The following is a 21,441-nucleotide window of genomic DNA, read 5'->3' on the forward strand; positions in this document are numbered from 1 at the left end:
TATATATATATATATATATATATATATGCTTGCAGCATTTTCGTCCATCAAACGTCGTGGTTGGATCCTTGAGCTGTCACAGAGATGGATTTGCTTTTGCGAGTGGGCGAGTAGGTTCGATGTTAACCTAGAGTAAAAGAAGATTGGCAGACCAACTTGCAGAGGTCTGTTGGGTCTTAAAGAAAAGGCATGAGCATGGTGACAGTAAGACGAGTAACAGCACCGCACTAAACAACGAGGTACTGGTGTCACTGTTCGTTTCCTTCTACATTTTGGCGTAACGCTGATGCTGTCGGAGGTTGCCCATGATGAGCCGTTTCGGTTGCCACAGATAAACAAATGGTGCAGTTTCTTTGTTAGGAATTAGACTAAACTTACTTAGCTTAATTCTCCAATTGACGCTCCGCGACTGATGTAGCAGAGGAGAGCTGATGACTCCCACGTCCAGTTTAGCTCTTCCAAATTCGTCCACATTTTACGAAGCCCCGTAAGTTTACAGATATTGGTACATTCGTAAGTCTTTTGGGAGTGCGTGGTTTGTTTACGAGTGTCGGGACACGCTGAGTCTCGAAATTCAATACATGCACGTGGCCTTTTGCCAGGTATCTCTGTCCAGCGCTAAATGTTCCTCTGATTTGGAGTCAAAATTAATGCTTTCACCACCCATCTCTAAGATCTATTTCCGCGCCGTGAGATTTTCATAGCCTAGCATCTAGCAGTACAATTTTTATGATCGGCAATGAAATGTACCTGTTCTTTTCAGTGGTGCTGATGCCAGAACTGATTGTTTTTTCTTCCGAATATAGATGCATCGGATGGCTCTATCGTCTACACAGATGGGGCATGCATTGGCCCTGGTGATAACAGACAGGCCGGTTACGGGGTATACTGGGGGCCAGGTCACCGACTGTAGGTTTATAAATCCGCTTTTCGACAATGCCTTTCAGAAATGTGTCTGAGCGGCTGAGTGGGGAACAAACAAACAACAGGGCAGAAATTGAGGTGAGCTGCGTTAAACAATTGAATATTGTTGGCATGGATTTCACGATGGATTGAAAGGCTGACTCATTTTCGAGAGTTTACTGATCTTGCGAGTCAAAAGAATTTGGAGGCCTCTACGTGGCTTGGTTTGTAGCTGATGACAGTCGTGATCATAGGATGTGAAGTAATGATGCGCTACTTGGTCCCATTTACTATACTGTCCTAGTAACGCTTCGCTCCCTTGGTGTTTTCTTCAAGCTAACTGTTTGCTGTATAACCTCTTACAGGCTGTGATAACTGCTGTGAAACAGGCCAAAGAAGTTGGACTCACAAGCATCACAATCGCTACTGACAGCAAGTTTGCTCAACACTGTGCGACCGAATGGGGTCCCGTGTGGGAGAAAAATGGATGGAAATTGTACGACGGCAAGCCCGTCAAACTACGGGAGCCTGTCAAACGGCTATTACGGGTTATCCGCGAGTCTGGAGTTAACGTATCATGGGTCTGTCACTTTATTGTGTTTGCTACTGCGCTCACAATTGACTTTTCTGTGAGGATAGAATGTTGCTTAGTGTCACACTGACTGCGTTTGGGATGACGATCAATGCGAGTTTAGTATCTTTCGTCGTGTCTTCCTTTGTTTGTTCGGTATTTGAAATGGCCCGTTTGCAGTATTTTCAAGTATCGGTGGAGCGACCGCATCGTAACTTCTTTCCGAAATCAGCTTTTTAGTGACTAACATTATCTCTAAAAACTTTGGCTGTTGCACAGGAACTTTTCCTGTTAATTTTGTTTTGATATTACTGGCGGAATCACGAATTTATTAACCCCACTGGTAGGCATTGACAAGAAATCCTTATGCACCACAATCCGACTAACTTCAGTCAAACTTGGCTACATATTTTACAGGTAGGCACCGACGATATCGTCGGTTCGGGGTTGAGTGGATAAACTCCTTCCATTCTATCTGTGCTTATATAGTTTCCAAATAGTATCCAATAAAGCTAAAGTGATTAGTTGATCCCGAGGAGGATTTCACGTTATTATGGCTGGTCAGTTTAAAATTTGGTTTGCTCTGTTGTTGGACGTTTTCGATTTTACAATTCTGTCTCTTCGTTTTGATTGGTCCGTTTCCTTGTTTTGTGGTCTTATTCCGTTCCACTTGATCGGTTGATTGAATACTCTTCTATTTCTAGCAGTTTTCTTTGATCTGATTGGTTAGTTAGTTGTCGCTAGATTGTTTGCTTTTCCATGTGGTTCAGAGTCCCGCAATTGTGTAATTCTTGTTCGTAGTGGACGATAACTAGGTTGGTGTCGATGTTTTTGGTGACTGATTTTCGTGCGGAGTAGCACGCCCCGGCAACCTCCACCTTTGTTTTATCCAATTCCGACAAATAATTTGAACGCTATCTCCATTGAACTGATGTTCTTTAATGCGAATCTCCCCTCGTGAAATCCCCAATGGAAAGTCCACTTACACCGCTGCATTTACAAATGATTACATCAACTACCGCTCCCAGTGCGCAGCTATTTACCCTAGCTCCCCAAATTGTCGGCGAAGAAGAAGAAGTGGAAGATGTAACCACTGTACGGCAATTACGCGGTTTTTACAGCTGATCATAATGATCTTGATGATGATGATGATTGGTGGCAAAACTTTTGCAGTCCGATTGCCGATCTTGCCGACCAGACAATGCCTGGATGGAAGAAGGCTTTGCTGATCAAAATTGTCAGGAGGGAATTTCTGGTGATACTATTGTGGTGCGGGTCTAATCAGTATTGAAACAATCGTTCTGGATTGTAATTTTGTAGTGGTCGTTGGAATCACCGCCACCGTCATCATTATTTGGAACGTCTTGAGAAGTCATTTCGTGGGTCGTATTCGGCAAAATTTGCTCCCAACACAGAGCTAGTAGCTTGCAATCCTGGAGCCTTCACTTCTATGGAGAATTTAGAATGTGGATTCTTGTTAGTGCGCGCTATTTCTTCTTATAACCGGTCGAGGAAGGTGTGAAAAAATGTATAAATTAGAGAATCTTGAGGGCTTCGGGATGTCACGTGCTTATATAAGGCTGTGCCACCTGCCTTCGTTTTAATTTTCTTGTAATGAGCTTCATTTTCCACCTCTAACGATATGCAATGGCTGCTCGTTCAATCCGCTCAAACAAGTGGTCAAATCTGACTGAGATGGTTTTATTAGTGTAGAGTCATTTATGGTCATTCTTATGTTAAACTACACACGACATTATTTGAATCAGCGCTGCTGTCATCAGTCAGTGTGTTGGAATATCAGTGCTTCCGCCAAACAGTGTTCTTTCGCGGCTGTCATTCTTTGTGCGACATTAAAGAGGAACCCATGGGTACAGCGCATTCACAGCATTCATTGCTCGCGACAGCTTGATGGTTAAGGAGCGGACTTACTGACCGGAAGATCCGTGGTTTGAACCTAACCCCTGTATCTTGACTGTTCCTGACGAGGCTTGGGCAACCTGGCAGTTTCCCATCCCTTATGCTCCCATGGCAACTAGGCCGAACGACTGTTATTATTTTACTATTATTCTGATATTATTCTTAGGATTAGATAAGGTATTCCGGTCGAGTCCTTCTTCACGAATGTGATCCAGCACAGAGGTCAGATGTTGTCATGGATATCATGATTTCTTTGATGTCTAGGCGATTTGCAGTAAAACGTAGACAATCCATGTTTACTAGTAAGGCTTTTTCTTGTTTGTTTTCCTTACTACTGAGCTTGACGCTGCGTTTTTTCTATCTGGAACAAACGCGATTGATTTACCTTTACAGCGCAACGCCGTTCTCTGTTATAATTTCTGACGCATGTCCATAGGGACCTCAAGAAGCCTGCCACCTGGTTATTCAAATAGTTTTTTTACATGTAAGAATAGCACTGGCATTCCGAGAGGGAATTCGGTCTTATTCTTCTTCTTCATTTTCCATTCCGTTTCCTCAACAGCGCCACGTTCCTGGGCATTCCGGTGTCGAGGGAAACGAAGCTGCCGATCGTCTGGCTAACATGGGTGCTAAGAAACCAAACCCGATCAATTGATATTAGTCCCTGCTGTCTTATCAAACTAACCCAATGCCCGAGTGAAATTCCAAACCGCATTGTATACTAACAGACTTAGTCAAATATGAACGTTTTCAAAACATCCAGCGTTTTCTATCAGCGTTTTGTAGTTTTTTTGCGTCTTGATGGTGGTGTAGCTTCTTACTGATAACAGTCGGTAACGAAAGCTGGCCAATACGTGGAGTTTCGTAAAAGTGAATGATGTTTGGGTACCGGGTACTGGTCGTTTGTTGGGGCAAAACTGTCTGAATCGTTTCGATTTTCCTGAGGGACTTGTATCCGAGATTTCATATCAACTATTTGGGGCGTTTTCCATAAGATTTTTCGATATCAACCTTTAAGGATCATAAACTGTCTCCCTCAAATTTGCAATCATTCACTCTTCACGGGTCACCAACTTCACAAACATGCACTGACGACGAGTTATTCCAAGGCACGTTTGCATTGCCTTGTCCCCGTCTCGTATGCAGGACATACACTGAACTGATTCGAACCTCCTGCAGAGAACTTTCGGTAAATTTTCCCAGTCGATTAGAGGTGACCTGTTCCGTTGTTTTGATTTACACACTGCGCACACACTGGAATACGACCTTTCCTGGCGTTCGGCTTGCTTGGCCATCTCGGTGTAACCTGACTTCCACGATGTTTCTTCCTAAATAATGATTGATCTAACCACCCTACTTCCTGTATCGATTGGTCTTGCTTTTCCTATTATCGTGTGCCCGTAATGTACCTCTGTCGAAGTCCGGTAGCATCGTTAAATTTGCTGTTCAGGTGAAGGTCAATTGCAGCGAAAAATGATTGAATCACAATATCCACCGTCAATCGGAACTATAGCGACGTTTGTGTTGTCAAATACAAAATGACCATAATGATTTGGTGGTGTTCAGGTGACATTTGATTGATTATGATCGTCCCTACTTGATTAGAGCGGCATAAACTCGTCTAGTAGTATTTTCTTAACCCAACGGGGATAGAAATGCAAGCGACCGTTTTCTCATATGAGTGAGTCTACGGGCGATACATACATTCCCACTACCTAATTTTGCGGTCAGTGCGCCCTCTCATCTGCTAATGAGACTCACCATTCATTGTTATTTTCTGCACTTTAATGCTGATGCTTGAAGCATGTTCTGGGTACGAAGCATCTGATTAAGCGAGACAGTCGACATCCTTAGTCTCTTATTGCCTTTGTTCGAATATTGATGTTCAAATTGCACCTCACGACGTGCCTGAATTCGAACTGAAGACAGCCGTGATCAGTAGACGACACCAATTTCCCCCTGTGCTCCGGCGCTCCCACCGTGCGCATGATGTTTATCTGGCATTGTGTGCTTGGGGGGCAAAAACTGCCGATTTTTTGAATTTCGGATTGTGATATCCTAAGAGGAGACACTTAAACACACACTGCTGAGTGATGGACCACTTGGTACAGCTTTGCCTTTTGTCAGGACATGATTTTGAGAAGCTCAGTGGTTGAAGCGCGCCCGAAAAGTCCATGTTTCGAACCCCACCTCTGCATTTGACTGCTGTCTAGGCTTAGGCAATGTGACAGTATCTTAGCCCTCGTACTTCCTCCGGTAGTAGCCTCAGTTATCGTTTCGTTTGTGCCCATGGCTGAACTCACAGTTTGAAGGGACAGATATGGGTGAAGTGTTCTGCGGGGTGATTCAGCTGTTCAGCTGTAGCACCATTTCGGTGCCTTGTCTTGACTCATGGGGTACAATACACACATATGAACATATGATAAGTCAGGCTTCATGTTCATCAGATTCTCTCGAATTTCAGTGTGTCCACTTCTGTTTGATCTTCGGGTGTGCTAATCTCCAAGCCGACCGACTCGTTTTTATTGCATTCACTTGAACATCCACTTCTGTTTTCCTAACTGTGCTGTGTGAGGCACATGACGCGAGAATGATAGATTGATTGAAGCTTTCCCATGTCTGGTATCACAAGTCCTCCCTAAATCTGGTTGTTCTTAGACATAGGACAGCTCCCTGGAGATTATCTGCAAACTGCCTTTTTTCTTTTGGATATTATTCGATATATAGGACGTTTTTCCCGTCATATGTGATCCAGCCTTTTCACTGATGGTGTGGTAGATGTACAAGGGTAACCAAGGTGGGTCGATCTATGCTGGTTCTCATAACAGAAGTGGAATAACCGATAGTGGAGAATTCATTCAAAGTTTCGTAAGCTGAATGCTCGATTCATCGCTCGCTTGCTCCTCTTCATCTGTGATGCTCTGGCTACAGATTTAATCGTGCACAGTTACTTCGAAATGGCTCAACTTTGTGTGCCTATGATGGCTTTAGCACCATTCACTCACTAGCTTCGGTCCCTTCCCCAGGCCAGCAAAGCCTATAGCATAGTGGAATGAGGTTTTGGTGTTTTCTCCAGTTTCAACCAAGGTTTCATCCCACTGGTGGAGTCAGTTTGTGCCGAAAAACTGACAGACACTTTACATCCGTTTTATCATTGTTGGAAATGTGCATTTTACCAATATCTCCTATTCAGATCCGTCTAGTGGTCGAACAACATACCCTGCGGCGACGAGTAGTTTATCAACAGTGTGCTCATCTCAGACTCAGACTAGATATAACTCACCCTTCACACAATGCATACCCTGTATTATCACGCTGACTTGTCTCATGAGTGGCGGCTTCTAATGTGTAAGACCAATGCAGCTTGTGGGATTTACCCTTTCCCGGTGGAACACGTTTACGTCGATCTCACCCTGACAATCATGTACGGAGAGTTTACCGTCTTCGGTTGTCGGAAGTAATTCGAATGCTTCCATCGCGAGGTCTATTCCTCGCTGTTCTATACTGTTGGATCAAACACTAGATCTACAGCGTTTGCTATTACTCAGTTTGTCGGTGGTTGTAGTCTCAACAGGATTTGCATCCTACTACCTAAGTACGTACTGCTGATAGACTATTCCTGGCCGATCGGCAGTGTTCAACAGCTAACAGGTAGGGGCTTCATTTCGAACCCCCTCGAACTCGTCCTCAATGTAACGCAGTCACCGCGTTGGTGCAAATCTGAAATTCTTCGTTGTGATTGGACTACTAAACTCTGTGTTAGTAACAAAGTTCTAAATGCTTTCAAATATCTCCGCAGCACTAACGGCACCCACTTCAGTGTTACTGGTAGAGCATTAACACCGCTTACTCTACCTTCCAAATTTATTGTCGAGCAACTAACGAACATGTCCAGCCTGTTTTGATTTCTTCACCGGTCACAAAACTACTAGTTCCCAGGACAGCAGGTGCTTTATCCACATAGCTTAATGCGCGGATTCGACAATTTTTCCCAAGTGTATCTTAGGTCTGAAAACTTCCGCTTTTTAGTCCAAAGTTGTGAACTTGTAAGAAGAAAACTGTCGTCCATGCATGTTCAAGCCAGTGCGATCATCTCTGTCCGCTTTACAATCGTGTCGTCCCATTTCCCCGTGGGTTTGACTTTAATATGTTCCGTTCTGTGATTAGTTGTCGGTGGCTACCAGTGTCGCCGAATTTTTTGTAATATTGCTTCATTCCTGTTCCCCGGAGTGTTGTTATGTGGCGTATACGATGACGCCTATGAGTTATGACTTGGTTGCCCTAATGGATTTCGCGATCTGATTCAACGCGGGTTAGGGGTTAAGGTGCGAGCTACTGCAGCATATGATTGTTCAGCTGTGACAAGTGTTCGTGCCTAGTCTACGTGCTGCCCTGAAGAAGTATAAGGGCCAGGATACTACCAGTTTTCCCAAGCCTAGACAAGAACATTTGATAATCCAGGGTTGAGCGACCCTGTCTGGGTTATGACATCCTTGAAGCATCTTACCCTTTGGGTTAAGCGGCAGCTTTCAACCGAAGGAGCGTCTCGTATGAAGGGTTTTGTAACTGAACGACGCTGTTCTATTGTTACCTGTTTCATGTGCATGACTTATGCGCATGCACTAAGGATTGACGAAGCTCTGGCAAATGGTGCGTTGGTTTCTCCTGACTTTTTGGCACAAAAATGTGTTGCCGTTAGTCCGTACTGGTTTCGGGTTTAGCCTTTCATTTCTGAAGGTTTGTTCTCATGCGCAAAGTGTGTCCGGCACTGCTCTCCGGAACGCTTAATGATACCTTTCCGTTCTTTATTTTTATTCATCTTGTTCAGTTGCCGATTCGCTGCAGACAACTAGGGCACTCATAAATTCCCACCTTTCCCATTTCGCACGTCTCATGGCACGTTCGTTATTTTTGGAACAGTTATCTGTTTGTTGTAGTTATACATGGAATTGCCATTAAGCGCCCCGACCGATATCGTCTAGTTTGCCGCTAGAGATATCGAAGCGGAAATTTCTCGTATCTTTTTGCGTTTTGAACGGGAATCAGTGGATTTTTTTCGCAGCATCTGCTCTTATGTGCCTGCCGTTTTCCGTCACCTTGCTTTTCATTGGTATGTTTGTATCTCCCCTGCAACCAGTGTTAGTGAACTAATAAATGATCGTTCAGCTGTAGTACCGTTCAGGTGCTTAGCTACCATGTTGTCCAACCTCAAATGGCAGTTGAGATGCTGAGTTTGTGGTTGAACCGCAGATCTTCCGATCAGTAAGTTGGCGCACTGAGTTATGTTGAGCTCCTCATCATAATTAGCTGTAAAAAATCGCATACTTGCCGAGCTTACTTTGAGCTCGGTGTTGACTCGGATGTGCTTCTCTCTCCTTTTAGCTACCAACATGTCTCACACGCAGCAATACGAAATAATCACGAAACACACCACTCCATTCACTGATCAAAAGCCCGGAACTAGTGGCTTGCGCAAACCCACCAAAACGTTTCAACAACAATACTATACTGAGAACTTTATTCAAGCCACGTTAAATGCTGCATTGAAGAATTCTATCCTCGGCACTGCGCCTGTTCGTCTGGTAGTCGGTGGTGATGGACGTTATTTCCTTCGGGACTGCTTGCAGCGTATCATTTTGCCAATGTGCGCAGCCAACGGGGTGAGTTTTGTGCAATTACTCAAGTTCGCATTTGGTGTACACCCACGGTTCCGTGAGTTCGGATCATTCCCATCCTGGAACACTGCATATTGAACCCGTTTGTGTATGTTCTGGTGTCGTACTCGATGGTAGCCTTTTTTCATGCACAATCTTCTAGACAAGGGAAAAGATACCATATTTCCATAGCCCGATTTGTTTCCCATGTTAGCTTAGCGGATGACTTTCCGGTGTCTCTTTTGCTCCGGTCGTAAACCGTTATCATGTCGTTTGTTTTTTATTGTACTTTGGGGGCTTACTTAATGTTTAGTGATCCACTAGGGACTTGAAACGTTTCAACGGGGTGGCGATACCGATGCGGAAACAATTGTTGTGCCATCTACCCTTTGAAAAAAAGATCACCATATCATTCCCGGTCGCCAACACGCTTCACAATATTCCCCGGCTTATATTGGTCGATAGGTAGGCCTGGACACGTTAGCACTCACGGAGGATTGTCACAGTTGAGACCCCTCTTTATCACACTTGGGCTTTATAAGACTGAAGTTTCAAAACAGATGGGATCAGTTCAAATAGCTTCGGTAGTTATTTGGCCCTCGTTACTTAGCATATTATTTCAGAATGTATTTCCCTCATGTTGCCATCATTTGCGGATTCTTATTTAGGTCTCCCCAGGTAGCATGGTCCATTTTGGCTGGTCGACCATGTTACATGGATAGGTTCTTCGTTTACGAATCTATTGAGGATGTTATCTGATCAGTCCTGGTCAAGTGGAGGATTTCGCTCGAAGACCGCTAAATTCTCGTTGAAGAGCACTGTTTTCAGTATCCCCTGTAATGAACAGACTTTGCTATGGAGAAGGCTGTTTGATGCTTCTGAAGGTATTTCTTCGCTTAAGGAGATCGTTGCCTGTGGAGGCTAACTCCAGGAAACGCTACGCGCAAATAAATCTCTCAATAGTATTGTCGTACATTCTTCTTGTGGCTTACCATTATGTGCATGTCAGCCTCAGTTCTGTGTTCGCATTGCTACACCTTATTCATTACTATAGGGAGGGGGCAGACAGTAGTCGTTAGTATCATGGGAAATACAACCCCATAAACCGAAGAAACCTCGAATGGTGTGCTCTGTCTAGCATTATGAGTTTTCTGCCGTAAAATATAATGTGTTATGGCGAGTAGGTTTGAACTCGGACCTCGTGCTTGCAGATGGCTGTATTTGTGAATTCGGTGTAATCGTCCACCTGGCTAACTGCGTAAGTCTCAGAAACCTAGAGAAGGTGATTTTGAAAGGTGGGACCTTTCGTCTATGATGTCACTCTGGTTGTCAGCGATAATGTATACATTTGCGGAGTGCAATCCACACTGTTTTATGGATCAGAATGTGCACAGAATATATTGAAAAACTCGTTTTATGCCATCAGTGTTTCCGAAGCATTGCGCGGACCTAATGTAACATCGGATTAGTGTTGCTGGCCCACTTCAAGTAGCTGTCGATAGACAAGTTTATCCGCCATTGACGAGCTAGCCAAGCCTCATGGATTGCACTTGTTTGAAGACCGTCCGCCTTTTATCCTTGTGCAGGACAGAAATAGCCCCAAGCATGACTGTGAGTCGGTGACAAATTATGAATGCCCTGATTGATGAACTCATTTGTTCCGTGATCAGTGACATACACTGATACGGCCAAGTTGCGCAACCTTCAGAACTCTTGCACTAAGGGTGTCTTCCTCATCGAATAACTGTCTCAATGTTTATTTTATCGGTAACAATTTGATATTGACTAACTGGCTAGATCACTGACATCATTGTGTGCCTATCCTTTCATCTTCACCTTTTTCAATGAACTAAACTCACAGCTACAGCTAATGTAATGTAGTACCCGGTTGGCAGCCGAAAATCGGGTCTGATTTTCCGACGTGACTCTTGACTAACTGATCACTGATATCATTGTGTGCCTATCCTTTCATCTTCACCATTTTCAATGAACTAAACTCACAGTTACAGCTAATGTAATGTAGTACCCGGTTGACAGCCGAAAATCGGGTCTGATTTTCCGACGTGACTCGATAGTAATCGTAAATATGTACCATCCACTGACTTGGGGGAGCATTCTACTCACAAAGCTGCTGAAAATTTCCCCACAGCCCACGACCGGTTCGCTGTTCATCGGGTGCCGTCCCCGAGTTCCCGTCAACGTTCTGCTCTACTTGAACATCAAATTTCCTTTTAATTGATAATAAGCCAGTCGTTCGGCATTAACAGCCTCTTGCTACCTAGCTGCCATGTTTCTCAAGTCTAGACAAGAATAGTCGAGATTTCGGGATGGTGTTAGAGCCACGAATGTCCTGTTCATTAAGTTCACACGTTAGCTACTGAGCTGTCTGGAGCTCATTGGCAAAATATACTTACTCATTTGCGAATTACTCTGGTGTTGACAGGTGACCCAATCGTATCTCCATTGGATCTCCCGTGTATGGTATTCTTTAACTGAATGTGTTGCACAAATACCGCCTCACGTTTCAGAGGGTGTATTGCAATTGCCGATCGCATGCACACAGGATGTGGAGTTGATAGAAACTCACGGACTGCGGCTAGCTGAGAAATACGGCGAACGATTAAACCGGTCGTGAGCTGTCGGACCTTACCAATAGTGTTCCGCCAAGAAAAAACCTCTAATGTGCGAACTGAAACATCAGGCGGCCTGTGGAGATGTTTAGAATCTTGAAAACGAGGGATCAAGCTGGGATTCAGCTGCGTTTCCCGGTAATAGCAAATTAAGTTGCAAATGAGGACATTTTGCCAATTACTCTATGTTTTGTTGTGACCATCTCAGGCATTTTGCCACTCTCCACATCTCACAGGTTTCGGAGGTTCTTGTCGGTCAGGGCGGTATTCTATCAACTCCAGCTGCCTCTTGCATAATTCGTACGTATAAATTACACGGTGGAATCCTGCTTACTGCTAGTCATAATCCGGGTGGTCCGGAGGCGGATTTTGGAATCAAATACAATTGTGAGAATGGCGGTCCATCACCCGAGAAAGTTACCAATGCAATATATGAAGAAAGCAAATCTCTTAGCGAGTTCAGGACACTGGCCCATCCACTGGATTTCGACTTGGACAAGATTGGTGCCTCAGAATTTATGTTGAGCAACAAGAAGTCCTTCCGAGTAAGTTTCCTTGTTGGTGCGTTTTCCGCTCAGTCTTGCGGTTGGTGGACTCTGATGTTCGAATTCACTGGGAGTCGCATATTCGCTTGACTATATATGTTTGGAGAATAGCATCTGCGCTTAGTGAAATTCTCGTAGAACTGTTTTGCTCTGGTTCACCTAGCAGCTTTCGAACCAAACGCAGACCACACTCTGGTTTTATTCTGTGATAAATCTGAATTTCGCGGACTAGTCTCCCAACTATTAATATGGACTTTTGTATTTTGTCAAATCAAGAATAGTACTATCTCGCCCTTTGATTGCATGAGCCACATGCCAGCTTGTCTGCTAGCGTCCGAATTTCATTCCTTGGTAAATGTGTGAAGTTAGGCCAATCAACAATGTTGCAAGCTGGACTTATGCGTTACAAGTGAAACATGTGTGATTGTGCGCGGCTGTACTGATTTGATGTTGTCCGCGAAAATCCTGCCAGCTGGTCAGCTACTTGGAAAGATGGGTATAGAGTAGACGTGCTTTCTGGTTGATCAGGGTCTCGGCTTTTAGGAATCTGGCATTTCCATTTAGCTTTCCAACCGTGAAACGATTTGAGTGGTGAGGATATCTGGATGCCGATAGCGGAATATGAACACAATGATTTTCGGATGCTTATGAAGTGATAAAATCACGGATCGAACAGTGGTTTAAAGCACAAACTGAGCATGTGTATCAAACAGCACCATAGGTTACCTGACCTCGTCATATCGTTGAGCGTCTGCAACCAGAACCAACCACTTTATACCGGTGCTCTGCGCATCCTATTGAAAATTCCGGAGCGGATCTGCGGATTTCCACAATGTACTGTACAGACACATGTTATCTCCAGGCATTGTGTATTTCGAACTAGGTCGGTGGCGCCGTTAAAACAAGCCGAGTACCAGTCTGGAAGTTACATGACTACTTTGTCAAGTCTTTCATCTTCGACCAGCAGCAATTGTGAACAACACATCAGTCAGTGTATGTGTCATCTGCGGGACCTGTGAGACACAGATGCTGAATTACAGTTTTCCTTCTGAGTGGAGCCTAGTTTCACTGTCCATCTGATCTTCTGTAGTATACTTCTTAATCTGTTGTAATGGGTTGTGCGATTTATCCAAGTAGTTTATTAGTCTTTCGTGTTTGTGAGCTTCTCTGTTTTCTGTTGTTCGCATTATTTACATTGACACCATCGCTCGTTCTATTGCGGTCCGCATACCGTACACCCAGAACCACAATGGAACCGGTTAATTGAGGTCACAATGTTTATACATCATAAACGTAAGTACAATGTAAACGTGCTGTCTTACGTGACCTCTCCAGGCATTACATAAATTCCGAATTGTGCACACTGTTATTTCTCGTAAGGTTAAAAGTATGTGTTTTGGTTGACAATTCATCTTTTCAGACTCTTGGGTGTTTGTTATCAGGTTTCTATAGAAAATATAATTCATGTCACTTGTTGAGACATCTGATTGTCCTCCAGCGAATAGCTGTAGTGGGCGATTTCTTGTAGGGTAGTTATATACGACTAAGCCATCACGCTTTCCTTAATGCAAATAGTATGGACATTGATAGGCTGATCATTCCATCTGGTCAGAAACAATAGGCCTCTAGGTGAACCTCATGGTGGTAGGTAAGTGGACAAACTTCCTCGTAACTCGGGAACTGTGACTAGCGATTGATCAGTAGGTTGGATACGCGTGGATGATTTGTGTAAACGAGGTGGTGTAGATCATTTTCTTTATTCATGTTTCAGGTAAACGTGATTAGCAGCGTGAGTGACTATGCATCGTATATAAGCTCGCTATTTGATTTTGGTGCGATCAGGGGGCTTTTGAGTGGGTCATCTGGCCACGCGCCGTTCAAGCTGAAGATCAGTGGCCTTAGTGGAGGTGAGTTTCCCAGTTGTTTCACTTGTTCTCTCTAGAATGTTTACTGTTCTTGATGAAGGCTTCATCAGTGTGAAAACGTACAATCGGAGGCTGGAAACATGTATACTTTTGTCCACATACCACCTTCTAGGTGGCCAAATCCTGATTCTCGATTAAAGCGAATGCTGCATGTGAAACCTTCCTGTGTGAGGAATCCACCCTATTATATCTAATATCGACACAACTTGGTAGCATTTTTTTCATATAACCTCTATAAGTACTGAAATCACTGGTCAGAACAATGCCCGCATAACAACTTGGCTTTTTTGTAGCTCATTTATCCCAATACAACTAAGTTGGTTGTTCTGCAGACAATGGCTCTGTATGCAATCCAGTGCAATAGGAACCCTTCAGACCATGTGTTGGTGCAAATCTATTCAAACCTTGTTGTCTTCGTCTAGTTCACTTGGGTAAGTGACTTTCAAGTGACGTCAGCATACTGGGATGGCTCTGTCATTCATGCTACTAGTGTAACGGTGGATACTACTGATGAGGCATGCGAGTAGTGTGCGGTTTTCCCGTAAATCCGCTTCGCGACTATTGAAAAATGAGATTTGTTACGGAATTTGTGGAATTGCTTTGTAGCATTTGTTTGCATTTGAGGGATAGTCAATGAGTATCCAGTAAAGTTCAGGGGGACGCGTTCGAGAAGAAGATGGGTACTCAGTTTTAATAAACAAGATACATTTGAGAGTTTCGCTTCCCTGCCCAGTGGGTGTTTTCCAATAAATAACTCCGCAGCGAAGGCCTTCCCTTCACTAGTAACTATAAGGAAGTCGTACTGGTAGTTATAGGGAATTTTTTAAAGTCAACACCCAACGTAGCGGAATAAGATGTTATCATTCGAAGTTTCGGTTACCGTGGGCAACCTTTTTTCAACAACTTTCACAGTCAATTATTGTTAGTTACTTTGCGTGCTTTTCATCTCTTTTTCCTTCCCTCAGTTTTTCTATCCCATAAATCGCAACCAGTATTTGTGCGGATGATTAATTCTGAGGTTTGAGTTCGAGGCACTATCATCCACCTAGTTTATTCACGTTGTCCTGTTTATATGTAGTTAAAGATGCTGTTTTCCATACTTCGTTACGGCCAATCATTACTAGATGAAAAGCTGATCCCATGAATAATATATCACGGGATTACGGTACTCATTAATAGGGAAATACATCTTAGGGCTTTCTTTGGCTTTCAAAACACATCACTGTTTTTTACCTTTATTAAAACTTAAGCTGTTGCGAATTCACTCAATTTCAGTAACTGGACCCTACATCAAAGAACTTCTTTGCAAGAAGTTGGGAATGCCTGAGGAGTCTGCTCTCAAAGCCGTACCATTGGAGGATTTCGGGGGTGGTCATCCGGATCCAAATTTAACATATGCGGCAGATTTGGTTCAGGCTGTGGTAGACGATCCCTCAGTGTCCCTCGCAGCGGCGTTTGATGGAGACGGCGATCGGAATATGATTATTGGCCGTAACGGTTTCTTCGTCTCTCCTTGTGACTCCCTGGCCGTCATCGCGGACAACGTGGATGCGATCAAGTATTTCCGAGAATCAGGGATTTCTGGCTGTGCGCGTAGCATGCCCACCAGTCGTGCATTGGACCGGTAAGTGAGATTTGGCTCAACCTACCGCACAGAACGGCGTAAAGCGATTGGTATTTCATGTATCTTTGGAGGTATGCCGCGGTCTGTTATTGTTGACCAGTTTGCTGTAACTAGAATATTATTGGAGTACGCGCAAGTCGCCCGAACCGTTCATTTGTCGTCCCTTTGAAGGAACTACATTTGTGAGCTTTAGTGGGGTGTTGATTCCCCGGTACAACCACTGTATGACGAGTACGCGGTCATTACAGCTGACAATGATGAATGACGGAACTATCTTCGACGGTAGTGGATTGTCTTCTGTCGCTCCAATTTTACGCTGTTTGAAGATTTTGTTTTAGTTCATGGTTGAATTGGGGCATTTGGTTCGAATATGCTTTTTCTTTTAAATCCATAACTGAACTCAGTTAGATTAACTGAAAAGCTACTTAGGTTGCAGCCGGTATAATATTGCCCTCTGCTTTGCTGGAATAACGGAATTTCGTGCAAGATTTGGGGCTAGCTTGGTTAAAGTTCCGCTCTGCGTTTGCCTACCTATCCGCGAAGGTTGTCTGAGTGAAGCTACAAATCTGCTACCGAATAGCCAGGACAATACGAAGACTGCTTGCCATCCTCCTCCCATACACGCTCCTCATTATTCAATTCACGGCGATTCCTCTGTCTTGGTTGTTGAACAGGTGGCTGTTGATCTGTTCGCCCAGCTTGGTGATTGACTTGCAAACGTCTCGTTACCATCATCAGTGCGCACTGATCAACCACCTGATCAACATCCAATAAACTCACCGGAACCACCAATATTTCAACATATTCTATAACGACTTCATTAAGAAACTGGAAAATATGGTTGTAAATGAGAGGATGGGCTAGTTTGTAAGAGTTACAATGGATACACAGTCGTACGCTTGCACTTCTCGCATATATGACGGTATCTGTTCATAGTTCACACAGTATTTAAGGTCATTCGGACACGTTGCTTTGCCCAAGCCATACAGAAACTTACAACACAGCCGTTATGAACGCTCGTTCCCCGATTTCCTTCTTACTAATAAACGAGTTGTTCCCCTGTGACACCCCTCCTGTGCGTAGCGCCCATGCAGCTCGTTGGATGTGAGAAAGGTATTACCAGGTTGCTTAAGTTTCGAGAGGAGCAACCGAGACGCCATGGTTGCCAAAGCATAATGAACCTTGCATTCAGTAGTTTGACGCCTCAACCCGGGCTACTACGAACTCCATTCCTTCAGTGATCAGTTGTCATCCAAGAACTACACGATCTGCTGTGGCTGTTTTCTTCGCCCTGCACAATCCCTCTGCCCTCAGGTTTTTTCATTTCTCTCTGTGGGAGACCAGTAGTCTGTTTTTCCGAATCCTGACCACTTCGCTAACACGAGCAAATTTCTGCACTTTCACGAGGTTATATTAAGAGGCAGTCATGTAGTCACGCAATAATTGTCACCTCCATAATCACAGACGGCCAGTTCAGCCGGGATTGATAGTGATGCGTATTAGCGGTATATCTGTTGTATGGTTTTATGAAGGTGTACATTCACATCCCTGAATAGTATCGCTGTTCCAGCCATATATTGTCAACTAACGTACCTAGACTGTGATGCCCCTCGTAAACTGTGTACCAAAATAAAGCAGGTCCGACGCAACGCAGTTCTTCATGTGTCGGCGAGGGGGCGTGAGGAGTGCTGGTGATGTCGAAGCCGATAGCCTCCACCAGTTCAGTATGGTCGTCTGCTGAGTAGCGGACCTCCAAGGTTCTGTAGATGTTGTGCGTTGAAGTAACCCTTAGAAAAGTTGTGTTAGCACGAAAATTGGAAAGGAAAGCGTTCAGCTGTAGCACCCTTCCGGTGCCTAACTGCCATGCCACCCGAAGGAAGCACGAGGGCTAGGATACTGCCAGGTTGCCCAAGCCTAGACAGGGGAAGTCGAGTGGCGGAGGTCGGATTCGAACCACGAACCTTCCGGTTAGTAAATTTCGCGCTCTACCACTTGGGCCATCTCGCACGAGAATTAGAACGGAATGTGCTCTCGTTGGAGTGCAAAATGCCTGTCTGGGAGCAAGACTTTAGAGAGGCATGCGTGCGCGAAGAGTCGCTAAATTTGCGGACAGGGAGGACCGCATTTGAAGGATATTTCTTTATTCCTTTCGGCGAGTGAAATTTCCGCTCCTTGGTGTTTCACTATCATTATCATTTTATTGCTGCTATTGCTGTTATTTTGTATTAGTATCGTCATTACTAACATCATTGTTGTTGTTTATTGTGCAGAGTCTGTGAGGCGCGCAAGATTCCATGTTTTGAGGTGCCAACCGGCTGGAAGTTTTTTGGAAACCTAATGGACGCCAATATGTGTTCGTTGTGTGGTGAAGAAAGCTTTGGAACCGGGTCAAATCATATTCGTGAAAAGGATGGCATGTGGGCGCTTTTTGCTTGGCTGTCTATTTTGGCATCGCGTCAGCAGGCTGGAAAGCCAGCGGATGTAGAAGCGATTCTACGTGAACACTGGGTCAAATATGGGAGATACTTCTTCACAAGGTTTGTTGATTTGGTTTTCCCACCTTTTTTTGCCTTTTTCCCATTTTCTGTTGTTCTGTGAAACATTCCTGATAGACAAAGAAGCTGAATGATCAATCTCGACGGGCACAAATCCATTTCCTAAATGACCGACTTTGAAGAGTACATGTGTATCCCATTTCACAGCGTGATGCTTTGGTTTTCCCTTGTCACGTGGGAGGTTTCGACTTTTATGCCACTAGTTTGTTTCATTCCCTCCATTGGGTTTAGTCTATATTCATTGGCACATCACAGATTATTATTGGTTGGCAGATTTAGAAACGAATATTGAAGCCCGTTACTGCGAGTTAAATCCCGCGATTTCGTGTGTCGCAAAGAGCACCAGATGTGATACGTTAGGGTATTACTTTTTGGGCAATTTGGTTTCAGCGAGAGTTTCCTTACGGTGCATTCGACTTGAGGGTTGTTGTAGCCTTGTGCATTAGGTACCCTTGGACAAATAACTCATTTGAATCACGAACATTATCTAGTCGTGAAGCCCACGCTGCTCCTTCGCTGTTCTTTCACTCTTCTAAAGTAGCTATCTAAATTCGCACTCTACACAAAACTCAGGAAGTTGCCCTAGTGTTCAGAGCGTGGCTGTGGCTACCGCGATATCTACTGTGAAAAGCTGAACTGATGAAATCCTTGGTCTTTCTCTTTTTTTGTCTCTCCCTTAAACCCTTCATGCATGGCTTTTGTCAGGGACATGCAAGATCAGGACTCGCCGCGGAAGGAAACTAGCTCACAAAGTGCGGTTCGACTAGCACTGACTCGTCTGTTGATGACTGTGATTGTGTAACACCCATAAGAACAGGGCCCAAACAGTTGGGGCTTGCAATACTAACACAGATCGCAGGATGTTCGGATAAACTCTAACGCTAACTCATTACGCGTCTGACGCCAGAAATAACCCCTCAGAAATTCCGTCGTCGGTGTCTATCTGCCACTAATCAGTTTGATTTTTTTTAACCCGGTCAGTATTTCTTTGGACTCAAATTTTGCGTTTTCTCACCAATAGTTTCTCGGATTTACGTGCTTTCCCCTGCAGATATGATTATGAAAACTGTGAGTCTGCTCAAGGTGATGCAATCATCAGTAAACTGAAAGAACTTCTCAAACAAGGTGTCAAGGACCGCGTTTTCAACACATCCACTGGACGGCAGTTTACGGGCGACTTCATTGACGACTTTTCTTACATTGATCCCGTTGATCACTCGGAGACAAAGAATCAGGTATGAATACCAACCGATGCATTCCGTTTCAAATATTAACTCCTTTGTTTGTCTTTATTCGGTACGGCAATAAAGTTTTTTTGTGTGTGATCTCCCCGCCTCACTAAATGGTTTGCTCCCTGGAGGCTAGGCAGGTGGGAGATCCATGTGCTCATTCGCTATCCAATCCATGAGTGTTTCGATTCCGAAGTCGTATCCTACAAAATATTAGTACAGCGAAGCTCCTCAACAGAGAACCTCTCGCGCCTAAACACGGTTCAGCTGTTCTTAGGACTGTCGTATTGGAGCGTGAAACCCATCGTGCAACAATGGGTGTTACTCTGCTCCACAGTAGGCGACACTGTCTATTGACAGTGGAGTGAGTTGTCTGCGATTGTACTCACCAAATCACGACGGGACAGTGTGAAGTCATCCGCAAATAGGTACTTTGCGCATACTTACTTTTGGCGACTAGTCTTCGCGCGGAACACAAATGATCGGGTGATGTTTACAAACGAAATGATTACGTGGACTTCATAAAAATAAATTTGGGACCTGCATATGTTTACTATGCCTCTTTGTTACGGCCTCCTCCAAGACAGTAATTGAACAAGATTGATTAGTTGGTGACTGCATGACAAACGAACGGAAGTGTGCAAGTAATAATCATTTGGAACGATCAGAAAGTGTACTTAAGGTCATGTTTGATTGGCAGGTGTAAGCCTTCTAGCCGATCGATAAGCACAGGTACTAAACGAGACTTACAGGTCAATATCGTGAAAGCACAAATGAAGTAAACTCTTCCAACACATCTCTATGTGTAGAAAATAAGCTTGTGCTTGGAGTAGACCATGCCCCCAAGTCAAGATTCACAGGCACGAAGGCAGCCATTGGAAACTTGAAAACAGTCGAGTTATTTTTCCCGCCGGAGACGAAGGTAGAGCCCTTTATTTCGGTGCCCTCATTTGTTTGTTTCTTGTGTGGATAGCCTGTCTATTCTCCTTCTTTTTAAACGACAACATTTCTGTGTTCGTTACCGAACGGATATGGAGGAGCGCAATCTTGGAAAGTTTCATTGGGTACTCATGGTTTCCTGCTGGCCCAAAGAAATTCAGGTACTTATTGCTTTGTTTCCTGAAAGACATTTAGCTGTGTTGGCCGGTTGTTCCTGCACTGGATACATCGATGTCCCTTGTTGCCTATTCGGTCATCCGCTTAAGCCGCTGTTACGACAGCATGAAAGCTCATTTATCCACCTTCCAAACACCTGGTGGACGTAGAAACGCCTCAGAGATGTAATCACACGGGGGGAATAAATGTTATCTTGGTACATCTTGCTGCATCTTGATACCACTCAAAAAGTGAACCTTTGGTGGCAAACGAGGTATTTGCTTTCCAGGAGCCCATTGTAGTTGACTAGCCAATTTCACATCCCTCGGATGGTTAGGGGCTTTGGAACTCATTGTAGCTTCGGAAGTTCAATGGCAATTCATGCCAGCCAACGCTCCTCAAGTTCTCTGGCGTCTTGTGCACAAGGAACTCACTTGTATATGCTTAGATTTCACGTGACTGGGGTGCGTCAAACATTTGTGACTAATTCCTATGAGATAACAACAAAGCTGAACGGGGAAATCAGGTGAGAAGGTTACAAAGTGAAACATATCAAATCTGTTCCCGCGATGGGTCGTTATGTTCGTATTAGGCTTTTCCACTGTGAATACCAGCGTGTTTTTGGTTGTGTAACGGGTACTTCCATTGAAGAATGTGTCCAGCACCAGAAGCTGCGTCGGTTGGGACAGGTGTTGCATATGCCTAACCATCGTTTGCCGGAGAGAGTGCTGTTTTCCATGCCCAATTCAGAGTGGCGTAAACCGGGAGGTGGCCAACCCTTGACTTGGCAGAG

At 44.3% G+C, this 21,441-nt stretch overlaps 1 protein-coding gene across 1 annotated transcript in view; it reads left to right on the top strand.

The window, feature by feature from the left end:
• The window catches only part of T265_09883 (hypothetical protein), a gene marked incomplete at both ends in the record, with an annotated part of 46,693 nt that overhangs the window by 21,656 nt on the left and 3,596 nt on the right, over positions 1-21,441 (top strand). Inside the window, 10 exons of the mRNA XM_009176091.1 lie at positions 807-909; positions 948-1,002; positions 1,269-1,484; positions 3,954-4,017; positions 8,774-9,051; positions 11,912-12,220; positions 13,992-14,127; positions 15,421-15,769; positions 18,040-18,306; positions 19,376-19,559. Of these exons, the coding sequence (XP_009174355.1) occupies positions 807-909; positions 948-1,002; positions 1,269-1,484; positions 3,954-4,017; positions 8,774-9,051; positions 11,912-12,220; positions 13,992-14,127; positions 15,421-15,769; positions 18,040-18,306; positions 19,376-19,559 (1,961 nt within the window). The remainder of the gene's footprint in view (positions 1-806; positions 910-947; positions 1,003-1,268; positions 1,485-3,953; positions 4,018-8,773; positions 9,052-11,911; positions 12,221-13,991; positions 14,128-15,420; positions 15,770-18,039; positions 18,307-19,375; positions 19,560-21,441) is intronic.

Source organism: Opisthorchis viverrini, assembly GCF_000715545.1.
Source record: "Opisthorchis viverrini unplaced genomic scaffold opera_v5_316, whole genome shotgun sequence".
NCBI classification, from domain to species: domain Eukaryota; kingdom Metazoa; phylum Platyhelminthes; class Trematoda; order Opisthorchiida; family Opisthorchiidae; genus Opisthorchis; species Opisthorchis viverrini.